Source organism: Equus caballus, chromosome 1, assembly GCF_041296265.1.
Source record: "Equus caballus isolate H_3958 breed thoroughbred chromosome 1, TB-T2T, whole genome shotgun sequence".
Lineage (NCBI taxonomy): Eukaryota > Metazoa > Chordata > Mammalia > Perissodactyla > Equidae > Equus > Equus caballus.
The window spans coordinates 187,748,780-187,762,884 of record NC_091684.1 but is presented as its reverse complement, the minus strand read 5'-3'; the positions used below and the strand labels follow the sequence as shown (position 1 = coordinate 187,762,884).

Sequence of the window (14,105 nt, the reverse complement as noted above, 5' to 3'; positions counted from 1 at the left end):
ATATATACATACATACACAATGTTATACACACACACACACATATAACAATGGAATATTATTCAGCCACAAAAAAGAAGGAAATCCTGCCATTTGTGACAACATGGATGGGCTTTGAGAACATTATTCTAAGTGAAATAAATAATTCAGACAGAGAAAGACAGATTGGTGGTTGCTAGAGGTGGGGGGTGGGGGATGGGTGAAATTGGTGATGGTGGTCAAAAGACACAAGCTTCCAGTTATAAAATAAATAAGTCCTGGGGATGTAATGTGCAGCATGATGACTATAACTAAAATAGTTTATTGTATATTTGAAAGTTGCTAAAAGAATAGATCTTAGAAGTTCTCATCACAAGACACAAAATGTGTAACTATTTGTGGTGATGGATGTTAACTAGACTTATTGTGGTGATCATTTCACAATCTATACAAATATCGAATTATTATGTTGTACACCTGAAGCTAATATAATGTTATATGTCGATTATATGTCAATAAAAAAGATCTTAAGGATAGTGTCAATGTACAGGGATACAAAACAGAGGAATCAAAAAGTCGATAAGAAAGGAGAATGTCAGAAATGAAATAGGAAGTAGGCTAAAGTTAAGCTGGTTAAAAGCAAGTTAGAAGCAAGTAATATGGAGAATCAAGGAAGTTGTAATATTTCAGAGGGAAAAATAAAAGCTGGGAGCTAGAAGATAAGAACCAGCCCTTCAAGAAGGCCTATGGATTCTTGGTGCAGAGGAAAGTCCTTGCATTTGCTAGGAGGAGGTGCGGGTTTAGGTTCCAGCTCTGCCATTTATCACTTTCTGACCTTTGCTTTTTCATGTATAAAACAAGGATAATAAGATTGTGAAGCTCAAGACCAAACTGGAATAGTGTCCATGAAAATGCTTTAGAACTGCTAGCCCGATGCAAATGCAGGTCAATATCATAAGCGACTTCCTTTAAAACATACCAGGTAAAGTCAAATGATGAATAGGAGACACCTTCAAGAGCAACTGGAAATCTTAAATTGGCACCACAACCACAACTTTACAGGGTCTACCAAATACCCACTCCAACCCAAACTTTCAATCAACTCTGGATGAATCAACTGACTGCGTGATTTCAGGAAAGCCAACAAAAAAACACAGGTGGTGCTTGTTACCAGAAATATGAACATTTCTTTTGAATAACAAAAACTGAAAATTTATCCTACCTTTAATTGTGGAGATCGTGTGTCGAAACACTTTTGGATATTTTCAAATGATGCAGATTTTGTTAGGGAAAAAAACTGAAATAATCAAATGATAAGTATACATTGACTATAGATACTATTTGATAAACTAAAATATCACATGACAGTTGGCTAATGATAACCGTTTAGGTAAATTACTGAAATGCAGAAATACTAATTAAAGTACAGGTTCTTACTCATTTCACTGACTTGACAGAGAGGAACAGAACTTAAAATCCATCAATTAATTTAGAAAAGTGTATAATAATCGAAACGTTTTTTTCAAAATTTGGAAACTTATAGCTTCTAAAGCTTAAATTTTTAACTTGTTTTTTTGGAAGATTTGCCCTGAGCTAACATCTGTTGCCAATATTCCTCTCTTTTTCTTTTTTTCTCCCCAAAGCCTCCCAGTACATAGTTGCATATCTTAGTTGTGGGTCCTTCTGGTTGTGCTATGTGGGACGCTGCCTCAGCACAGCCTGATGAGCAGTGACATATCCACATCCAGGATCCGAACCAGTGAAACCCTGGGCCGCAGAAGCGGGATGCATGAACTTAACCACTCAGCCACGGGGCCGGCCCTGAAACTCTTATTTTTAAAAATGCAGCTTGATATAACAAACACTTACCAAAGCTTTCCGGTTGGTGCAAGTGGCACAGGTGTGTGTGAACGTGCCATAGATATGCTGAGCCATTACTCTCCTAGCCCTGGGGCTGCACCAGTGGGAGCAGCTCCTCTCCCCTGAATAGTCACCTCTAATCATGAGCCACCTCAACTTTTTCAATGGGACCACACCAATATTATCATATCACTTATTATGAGAGCTATTAAATTAAAAGAGTTGGGAGGTACTACTATCTACTAGATAGAGTAGAAAGTACAAAAAAAAAATGACATGTTCTATGTCCTCCACCAGTATAATGGTGGAAACAGACATAAAGAAATAACTGTAATCCAAAGCAGCTGTGATGACGACTAAAGGCGACGTGAATCAGGCATAAAGGGAGCACGGAGAGGGAGAGGGCAGCTCTGAATGGGAAGGAAGCTGGACAGACAGGCTTGACAAGGCAGCATCAGGACTGGCTGAGAAGGGGTTGAGAACACCCCAGGCCGACGGAAGAGCCTAAGCAAGACCAGGGAAGTGTCCAAGTGCAGGGGATTTTAGCCCCCAGGACTCTGGTGCAGGCAAAGAACAGGGTATGTGGAGGTTGCATGGAAGCAGAGGTATAATGGGAGGTAAGATAGAAAATACAGTTGAGGCCAGGTTATGAGGCTTAGTTAAGCTCTCTGACTTTATTTGGTAGGTGGAGTTCATTTTGTTGAGCCATGAGTGCCATCATTCTCATGTTTTAAGAATACAGCAGGAGGTGGTAAGGAGGATGGATTGGAAGAAGCAGGTACTAAAAATGGGACTATCTGGGGCCGGCCCTGTGGCTGAGTGGTTAAGTTCGTGCGCTCGGCTTCAGTGGCCCAGGGTTTCCCCTGCTCAGATCCTAGATGTGGACATGGCACTGCTCGTCAGGCCATGCTGAGGTGGCGTCCCACATAGCACAACCAGAGGCACTCACAACTAGAATATACAACTAGGTACTGAGGGGCTTTGGGGAGAAGGAAAAAAAGAAGAAGAAGATTGACAACTGTTGTTAGCTCAGGTGTCAATCTTTAAAAAAAAAAAAAGGGACTATCTGACAGGTAGGTGTAAATAGTGCTAATACAATAGTCTGGAAAGTGCGAATGGCATTCCAAAGTAGAAAGTGCCACTCGTTGGTTCAGTTATTTTTACAGGATGCTCACTGCTCTAGCTGCTATGGATAAAACGGTTGAACCAGAAGGACATGACCCCAGGCTGGTAAGGAATAAAAAGATGAAACTTACATAAGGACAAACATTTAGTACGTGCTACAAGAAAAATAGAAAAGAGTGATCTAGATGAAATAGAAACATTATCCTCTCCAAAAAAGAAAAAGGTTTCACCTCACTGTATGGGGTACAAAAGAGGGGGCATGGACACATATTTAATCTAATTAACTGACTAGAACAGGGATTCAATTGTCCCAAAGCACTGAGACTCTACTGTCTGGCACTCAGCATCCCAAGACATCAAGGGAAGTAGAGGGCTGAAGGCACTAAGGGGAGAAAAATAAACTGTTGCTTGTTTGTCTCCCATAAAGTTCAGGGCCTTTAGTAAAGCACTTATATGAATTTCATACCTTTCTTCTTGTCTCAATCACTATCTCTTTTCTCTCTGATTGTGTTTATTGTTTAAGCAGCTTATTTGGATACACTGCAGTGATAATAAAGTCATGAGCATGAGATAATCACCATTTAGAGAATTCTGTTTTACGCTGCTTCATGGCCATAAACAATTTCCCTATTTGGTCAAAAGATTCATTAGCATGTTCCTTTGATCATTTAAGACCTAAGCAAGAAGTGATAAATGAGTGCAAAACCAGAAATTTTAGAAATTTCAGGAAAACTCACAGTAGATATCCTGCTATTGATTAGTAAATAACATCTTCTGAACGTCATAAAGACAAAATATTTGAAAAAAAGGATGTGTCCTCAGCAAAGACACCAGGGAGCATCTTGAGGTACTTCCCGGAATGAGGAAGCACCAAGAAATTATTTCCAGAATTACTAGAAACAGTATTTGAGCTGTAGGCAGATAAAGCAACCAACCCATAATTCAGAATAAAAATTATACATACCCTGGAACTTTTGCTATACTGATCTAAAATAATCACATTTTCCTTGTTTTCAGATGAAAATTTCTCAGTTAAAATTCTGCTTGCTTGAACACTCTGCGATAAAAAGATAACAGTTTTAAATTGTATAGTGGAATACTTTAAAAATTCTATTATCACTGTGGCTTCATAGTACAATATTATTACCAAAAGAGAAATGTATGGAAAGGTAGAACTGCAGAAAACCAGAGATGCATCAAAGTCCAGCTACAACCTTAGTATTTGGCTAACACCCACAATTTGCCTTCAGAGTTGGCCTTTAGCCAAATGGATGCTTCCACATTATTTCTGGCATCCCGAATCTTAGGAGCAGTCAACGATCTGTGATCTCATAGGTTAGCATTGAATCTATTTAGCATATAAACATCAGGATTACAAATAAGGCATATCGTTTGGATTTATTATCAATACATGACTATTCACTACCAATTATAGGTAAGCATTCTAAATGTTAATTGGAATGTAAATCTCCTTAAGTGATTTATAATTCAAACTGTATCAGTCAATTAAGTTATATGTGTATATTTATTGTTGTAAGGGTAAACTGCTGCAATGATTAGGATTATTATTAAATGTGCTACTTCTCTATCTTGTAATCAGTGATTTGGGTATGTGGAAACAACTAGAAGATCTAAGTTTGACAGCCTGGTGGATTCATGATGTATTCAGTCATACCACTGCTTCGTTTGCTGAAATTTTCAGTTCTCAAGCAACTAATAGTTCAAATTCAAAAAATATTTATTCAATAGGAAATCAGATTCTAAAAGTATCATGTAATTATCACTGAGAATGGAACAGATACAGAGAAGCCTATGGGTAATTTAGGAATCACCAACACTGAATTTTTGTTCTTCCTCTTCTGTTGTAGTTTTATAAAGTAGCTACAGCACAATGTAAGGTAAGAGATTTACTGCTCATAGCAGAAAGACACTTGGTCACTTTCACCATTATTCTTCAGACAAACTATGTGATACACAAGAGATTTTGGAACTATTTTTTCATATGCCTACACAAAACATTCAAATATGATGGAATAGCAGCTGTTAAAAATTTAAAAGAAAGCTTTTAACAACAACAAGGATAAAAACCTTAATACTGTATTTTACAGATATCAAAACAGGAGAACTTACTAACAATCAATGGTTGTTTTTTAAAAAAAGAACATGATTCATATGTTGGAACCTGCCAAGATCTTGCCCAAACTAATGTGCCTTGAAAGGGCAAGTATCGCTTACACGATATCTAAAGTAAAAATCCTCCTTCTCTTCTCCAGGGATTTTGCTGAAACTGGTATGCGTGCAATAAAAGCTGCAATGCAGATGGAACTGGAAACAGTTTTGCTACTTTAAAAGTCAATTAAATTAAAACTTCTGCTTCTAATTATGGCAGGCTAAGTAATTCTGCTGAGGACAACTAAGAAAACCACATGTGATATGAAAAACATAATCTTCAAAGCATCAAAGAGCTAACAAGACGATGAAGAGATATTGGGCCAAAATCTAAGAAAAGGCAAGAACCTGGAAAGGTAAGCCCAGTATTCAAAGATGCTTTTGTTCTCAAGATGTTTGCCAAAGCAGCTGCAAAACTGAGCTGCAGATTGGCAACTTCTTGGAGCAAGGGTGATAGAATTTGAAGCCCAGAATCTACCTGAGTTGTGTACCCTGATTTATTTATTTACATACATAATATTGTATATGTACAAAATACAAGTATCCAAGTCTACAGGATGCTACACACTCAGGGCTGCAGCCTCAGATTAAGAGTGAACAGAAGTAAATCAACCTTTGGGTAAACTTTCAGCCTTAGATTAAGGCTGCCTCTGAGTGGTAAAGAAACCAGGTTCAGACAAAAAAATTTCTCTGGAGAAAGGAACTGTCATTCTAGGTCTCAAATGTTTGATAATAATAATGTTTTCCTAATAATGTTTTAAATATAATGATAAACATTTAAAGACAGACAGGTACGCAAAGAAATAAAACACCAGAATGTAATAGATTAGGGAGAAAAAAATAGAAATTCTAAAAAGAAAAATACAAAAGCAAATTTAAAAATACAGTGAGCAAGTTTAACAGTGTATTAGACACAACTGAAGAAAGAATTTCTGAACCTGAACTACAAGAAGAATCGAAAGAAATTGTCCTGAATCCAGTTTCAAGAGAAAAAAGAAACACATGTGATTAAAGTCCCAGAAAACAAAAGAGAGAATGGACAGAGGTAAAATTTGAAGAGATAATGACTAAAAATTTTCTATAGCTGATGAAAGACATTATACCACAGATGCAAAATTCCCAGTGATTCCAAAGCATGATCAATTAAAAGCAACCTGCAAAGAGACACACAGTGAAACTGTAGCAAAGAAAGAGAAAAATTTCAAAGTAGCCAGCTTGAAGGGAAGCAGAGAATTAACTAACTTCAAAGGATTCACACTTAAGACACACTTCTCAGCAGCAATAGCGGACACCAGAAAATAGTGGAACATCATTAGTATGCTAAAAGAAAATATTTACAATATATATTACACCCAGGTAAAATATTCCTCAAGAATGAGGTAACATAAAGATATTTGTAACAAAGAAAACCCAGGGTTTTCACAAATTACAGACCTCCTGCTTCCCTTAAAGAAAATTCTAAAGGATATACTTTAGGCAAAGGGTAAAACGATTTCAGACAAAAAGGTCTGAAATGCTAAAATAAAAAAGGAGAGGGAGAGATAAATACATGGGTACAATATAAGGAATATTTCATAAAATGGTAATAATGTTCTGGGGTTTTAAAATATAAGAATCCAAAAATATATCTAAGTAAGAACACATTAAATCAAGAAGGGGAAAATGGAATTAAAAGATTTTAAAGTCATTGCATTTTCCTAGAAGAGTATAAAAGTATTGATTATCATTAGATATTGATTAAAGATATTGATTGAAGTTAAAGGTGAATATTCTAGGGAAACCAACATAGGAATAAGAAACAACATACATAACTTCCAAAATAGAGATAATAAAACACAATTTATCCAGATAGTTGAAAAAATAAAAATAAAATCATAATATTTTCTATCCAGCCCACTGAATATTTTTAAAAAGGAACAACAAAAAATATATATTTAAGAAAAGGAATAAAAAGAGAATATAAAACAAACAAAAGGCAGAGTCTATAAAAACATAAATTAAATGGCAAGATAAAACAAAAAATATCAACAATCATATATAAATAGGTTAAAATTGCTTTTAAAAAATGGGATACACAGATCTTTGTATCTAAATACCAATTCCCATTCAAAGGAACCAGGAGTCTTTGAACAAAGGTCTGATTCCAGTTCTGGTGCACGGGAAGTGTCCTGAGCCCTCTTTTTGTGCCAGAAAATCCTGTTGGATCCTTTTTCGTCTGTTCATTGGGTACTGATTTAATTTGGAACACCTTTCTAATGGGTTACTCCATCATCGCCAGTTCTAACCAATCCTTCTTATTCTTGCATTCAGACTTTTGTTCAGACAGCTCTGCCCACTCTCAATTCCCCATATTCACACTTTCCTATATACAAAGATAGAAAAATACATACCCATACTTTATAAACATATACAGTAGTTTGGAAAACATTGCACTCATACTATGGACTCCCCTACTGTGTCAGTTCAGTTAGAAGCAGATGCATAAAAAAGAGGCAGCAGTAGGCAGAGGGAGCCTTCAGACCACGATCCAGGTCTGACACCTGTGAAAGGGGAAGAGAAAGGAAGGAGTGGGTAGGAAGAGCTTCAGACAACAGAGCAGTTCTGAGAAAGAGTCAGTGAGGCAGATGGAAAGTCTCTAACCAAAGCTGCCTGTTAAAACAAAGCCACATCAAGCAGGAATGGGTCACGTCTAGCAAGCCCCCTGTGCTCAGGCACTGGCTGGGAGCAGCCCAGAGGAAGAATGGCCTTGGAGTGAATGCCATGGTGGAGCTACAGGACAGCGGTTGGAGGCTAGCAGTCAAGTATGCTCCTCTCAACATATTCTCTTGAAGGAGATGTGAGCATCACAATTTCATGGGTGCTATACTTACACAAATTAATAGTCACCAATCTTTTACATTAGGGCAATCTTTTTATATACCTTATGTTATCAACCTTCTCATTTTAGCTCATGGTATCTTTTTCTAAAAGGATAATTATTATTTTCTCAAGTAAATGAAAACTCTAGACTACACTAAAAAAAAAAACAAATATACGCAATAACCTGCCAAGATTTAAATTACACATGTACTTTGGCCAGGAATTCCAAATAGAAAAATACACATATGTATGCAAAGATATATGTTCAAGTACATTTTAAGGGGAAAAAATCAAGATGCAGAACAACGTAGATTACATGATTCCACGTACGTAAAAACATTAATTTGCGTACACCTATATTACATAAATGAAAATGAAAATGTCTGAAAGGTTACACACAACGCATTTAACAATGGTCAACTTCAGGGAGAAGAGAACAGGGGAGGGGCAGCATCCAGGGTGGGGCGCACTCTTTATACTATACACGTCTTTATTGTTTGAATTTTTTCCACAAGAAAGCATTCATACACTATTTGTGCAAGTTCTTAAGTAATTTTAACAGGCCTTGCCACTCTGAAAACAGCACAGACAATAATATTGCTAAAGAAAATAATGGTGGTTTAACAAAAGACAGAATAGAAAGAAAATTTTTAAAAGATAGAAACCACAAAATAAAATAATATGAGTAAGACCAAATTAACCATATGCTACTCATACGGCTTTTCTAAAACAAACAAACAAAAAACACAATGGAGAAAGGGCTAAAATGAAAATATTCCTGAACACAAACAGAAAAGCACACAGGGTTGGCCATATTAGAGCAGAATTCTAGCATTAAATAGGCCAAAGTAGGTCATCTAAAATTGATAGAGACAGAATTCATAACAAAGATGAAAGAGTACTGAATTCATAATAAGATGAAACAGCTCCTGCTCACATAAAGAAAGAACTATCAGTAACACCAAGAAAAATGGACAAAACGTAACTGCACCGAAAAATCCCAAACAATGTTTTTTAGATCATAGGAAAGAAATATGCCACAGAAAAATGGAATATAACTATACAACAGCTATATCTATTGTTAATTGAGCACCTACCATTCATCTGGCAAAACATATCGTCTCTCATTAAATCCTCAGAACACCCACTCTACACACAAAAAAACTGAGACTGTCAGTGGCTAAGATCCTAGTACAAGGTTATCAGCGAAGTAAGTGAGATTCAAATCCAAGAGTGTATAATGCAAAGCCTGTGCTCTCCTTGGTGCTGCCACAATGTAAAAATGGTCACTACACATAATACCACTGAATTAATAAAGATTGATGGGACATCCAGGACACCACAAAACAAATATCAATAAATTCCAAGAAACTGGTATTCTAAAGGAAGTATTTCCTTATGTTAATAAAGGTTAAGAATAAAATTTAAACAAAATAATTCCAACAAGTCAAAAAAGTTTTAAAAAACTTTCCCATATAAGGCGTATGTGAAAAAGATAACGAAAACTACAATAGAAATTATTTAGAAATAAATGAACACACTATAAAAATGTATGAAATAAGATTAAAGGCTTACACAGAAGAAAATTCATGAAGTACTTATATTACTTAAAAAGAACAAAGATAAAGAAATTAATTAAATTTTCAACACAAGAAATTAGAAAAATACCAAATATAAATGTCAACCTTTTATGGAATGCAGGAAGCCAGTAACCAAAAATTTTCAAAGACAGAAGTAACTAAAACTCAGAGGGGCAAAAACTGAGTTAATAACTAATCTGAAAGTTTGTTGGTCAAAGATATTTTTCCGTTTTTCTGGCTGACTGGCCATAATCTCAAAAACTAGGGATCTTAACTTTGCTAAAAGTAATTAAAGGGATGGTTTTATAGCGGTGTGAAAATAGTAGTTTGACAAGCAGAGACTAAAGCATTGTAATTAAAAACAAAAGAGAAAAGGCAAAAAAATTAAACCAATTTCTAAAAAATGTATTCTAGGGAAGGAAAACAAATTTCAAAAATATCATTAGAAATGGGAAAGAAAATGACGTAATATTAGAAATGGAGATTAAAACTGAAGAGTAGATATATACGAACTCTGCGTGTAACAGACATTTCAATTGAATAGATGGCTTTCCATAAGAATACATGTTACCAATTAACTCAAGAAAAAATACTAAATACGAATAACCCAAGAATTAGATAGGAAAAATTTTTAATAGTCAAACAATTACCTTCCCAAATGGCTCAGATGTTTCCAGTGATTTCTTCCAAATTTTCAAGATTATTCCTACGCTATATCAATTCCAGAATATTCAAAAAGATGACATGCTACTCAGTTAATGTTATGAAGCAAGAATACCCCTGAGAGTGGAGTCCACCAGAGGGATAAAAAATCCTACATGCGTAGTTCACCACGAGTATATATTAAAAATAAAAATAAAATATTGCCTATCAGAATTCAACATGCTATTGAAGAACAATACATCATGATCAAGCAATCCAAGAAATATAAAGATTTTTCAATATTCACATTCTAAACATATAGTATCAGTAGGTCAAATATGAATGTGATGCCATCCCTATCTTGGTTGCAGGGAAGCTAAAAGGTAAATTAATGACCCCGTTTCAAGCAATAGCATATATATGGACAGAATTTCTTTGATTTAATCTTATCTCTGAGCTTATTAGGTTATTTTCCTTGTTATGTTTTTCCCATGATTTCTTTAACTTTTTTGTTTTATCCTTTTCTGATATATGTGTTTTAGTAAGCTGCCTAAAATCCTGTGCAAATAAAATAATCCTAAATATCATTAAAAATGTATGCACAATGATGTTCAGCACAGAATTATTTCAAGAAGAAAAAAATGACAAGGAAGAAGAAAAGGGGGGGGGGAAGAGAGAAAATAAGAGAAGGAGGAGGAAGAAGAATTTTAAGAATGAAAGAAAATGGACAAAAAAGTGGACCATAGTTGTCTTGAAAGAGAAGAAGCATAGAGGATTTGGGTTTTCTTCTCTTGATCTTTCTCATTTTTAAAATAATCAGTATAACATAAAATGAGAGCAAGTAAACCTTTTTAAGGGAAAAAGATTAATAATTGTATTGGGTAGTGTTAAACTTTGTTAAACATTAAATTAACTAAAAATACACTATTAAAAGCAAATGAAAATACCATGAAGATCTTCTAAGCAACCTAAGTAGCTTCATATCTTGGAAGCTCAGTCAAATAAAATATCCTTTCAAAAATAAAACAGAATATTCTTCTTGACTGGCTAAAGTAACATGGATAAGTACAACATTTTTTAGAAATATATACAATATATAAGTACATGTACATAAGATTGGGCTTATAAGTATATGTGTATATATGTACATACATATAATACACACATATAGTAATTACTTATTATATATAATTTCTATAGTGCCATCCACTCATTCTTAATGATGGCAATAGTTGTCTGACAATTTACATAACTGTCCAGTAAAATTTAAAGTCATAATCAAATATAATCAAATATTTAGTTATTAGCAACAACAACAGAGAAAAGTCACTCAGTATGTTACCTCATATTTTGGATATAGGGTTTCCCTCATGACAGATACCGGAACAGAGAACTTGGGTGAAGCGAGATTCCAAAACAACTTCGTAAATCCTGGGTAAGCAGACACCTTTGAAAACAACATAAAACGCTATTAGAAACTAACAAGTGGTCCCTAGGGTAAAAACCCAAGCTCCTGTCAAAATTGTTTCTAGCTGCCCAGAAAGTGAGATGATTGGTTCCAAAGCCTCTGAAAGTCTTGGAAAGACAAATTTCATACCCATCAGATTAGCAAAAATGTAAAGTTGGCAATTCCAAGTGATGCCAAGGATGTGGGGAAATTAGTTGAACCACACTGGAGGCAACTTGGCCATTTTTAGTAAAATAGAAAATGTGCCTGCCACATGATCCAGAAATTTCACTTCCAGCTGTATGGTCTAAGGAAATTCTTACACACATGCATGAAGAGATATGTACAAGCATATTCATACAGCACATGAAATAGCAAAAAACAAAGCCCAATCTAAATGTCCATTGATAGAGAAACAGATGAAGAAAATGTAGTATATTCACATAACTAAACACTGTAAAGCCATTCACGCACGAAAGCTACATACCATAGACGGATCTTAGAAGCACAGCACTGACAGCAAAATGAGCAAGTTTTAGAAAGGTACATACAAAATAGTGTCATTTACATAAATGTGTCTATAGTATTTATCGTTTAAGGTGACAGATAGATCTAGTAAACCATAAAATCATGGACTAGAAAGACCACAGTTTTAACAGCAACTGGCCTTGGGTAAGGAGGAAGAGAAATGGAATTAGGAAGAAGTACAAGAAGACTTAGTTAAATTACTTTTAAATTTTCTTTTACTTTAAAAAATCTGAAACAAGTATGACAAAACCTTAACACATAAATTCTTGACATTTCCTCAAGTGTTTGTTAGTTTCTATATTTATTTGTTTCTTTAAACTTTTTCCAAATGAAAATTAATCAGGTACAAGGGAATTTTTAGGGAGATGAAACTATTCTCCCTAAATTGTGGAATTGTGGCTATATGACATTAAGCATTTGTCAAAACCTATCGAAATTTACAGCACAAAGAGTGAACCTTAATGCATGCAAATTTTTAAAAATCACTTAGGAGATCAAGAGGATGGAATGCAGAATGTAACAAAGCAATCTAACTGTATTATAATTGTATGAAACAACCTCACTGAAGGGAGCGGGGGAAAAGTTGTTGACCTTAGGAACTTTGGAAATGAATGGAGTATACAAAAAGAAACTGTACACAGCACTGAACTTTAGTTACGAAAGTTGTATCCCACTGGAATATAGGCTAATAATTCCGATACTTCTATGCATGTATACCTCTATACTGGAATTGAACAATTCAGTAAATGAATGGAGGACGGTAGGAGCCAGGTTTGTCACTGGTAGAGCGGGAGTTTAAAAATAAGCAAAGGAGGAGGCTAGAATGATGCACGTGGTAATGGATTAGAGTTGAAGACATCAAAGGGAAGTCATGCTTAGATTAATTTAGACCCAGATGGTTACATATAGAAATATTTTTAAATATGTGTAAATGCAGGAGTTAATATACACACGTAAATTTCCTTGCTGTGTCAGCTGAGAAGACCCCAGTAGCAACTAGCACACCTAAATGCCCAGATCTTGGTTTCTAGTTACATTTTCTAGTAAAGGGAACCAGGGCTTCTTGTAGAAATGGCTGATTCTATGGACTGGGGCAGGAAATACACAAGATGAGTCTGGAACATCTTGTAGTGCCAGAAATTAAGAAAGTCTTTGGAAAACTCCCACAATGATGGGGTATGTCAAAGGGACATAAGAGCCAACTGAAGGAGCTCTCAATGACCAAAGGTCAAACAGTTTTAGAAAAATAATAATAATAATAAAATACTATTGGATTACAACTCAAAGTATAACATAAATATCCATGAGTCACATTGATACAAATAAGTAATAAATAAATGGGAAGAATAGACAAATCTCCTGCACAGACGAATTCAAATTAATTTTTGTATATACTCTAGCCTCAAGGAGGTGGAGCATAACTCCACATTCCTTAAGTGTAAGCTTCACACTTAGTGACTTCCTTCCAAAGAGAGGAGTACGGAAAGGGAGGAAAAAAGAGAAACTTTGCAAAGAAGAAAGCTGGCAAACACTGCCTTAGCCAGGTGATCAAGATTAACATCAACAGTGATAAGTCATGTTGAGAAGATGTACCCTTGATACATGTGATGAAAACTGTAGTCTTCCTCCCGAAACCACATCAGGTAAATCCCAATTGGGGGATATTCTACAAAATAGCTGACCAGTATTCCCCCAAAACTGTCCAGGCCATCTAAAGCAAGGAAAGTCTCAGAGACTGTCACAGCCAAGAGAAGCCTAAGGAGACAACAAAATGCCATGTGATATCTAGGATGGGATCCTGGAACAGAAAATGGACGTTACACAAAAACTAAGGAAATCTGAATAAAGTACGGACCTTCGTTAATAATGATGTATAAATATGGGTTCATTGCTTTTTACAAACGTACCATACAACTGT

The 14,105-nt window shown here is 35.3% G+C and overlaps 1 protein-coding gene across 1 annotated transcript in view; it reads right to left on the bottom strand.

Annotated features, from left to right (window-relative positions):
- The window catches only part of TTC6 (tetratricopeptide repeat domain 6), a 188,494-nt gene that overhangs the window by 77,564 nt on the left and 96,825 nt on the right, over positions 1-14,105 (bottom strand). Inside the window, exons 8-10 of the mRNA XM_023622813.2 lie at positions 11,555-11,659; positions 3,927-4,019; positions 1,200-1,274 (exon numbers count right to left, since the gene is read on the bottom strand). Of these exons, the coding sequence (XP_023478581.2) occupies positions 1,200-1,274; positions 3,927-4,019; positions 11,555-11,659 (273 nt within the window). The remainder of the gene's footprint in view (positions 1-1,199; positions 1,275-3,926; positions 4,020-11,554; positions 11,660-14,105) is intronic.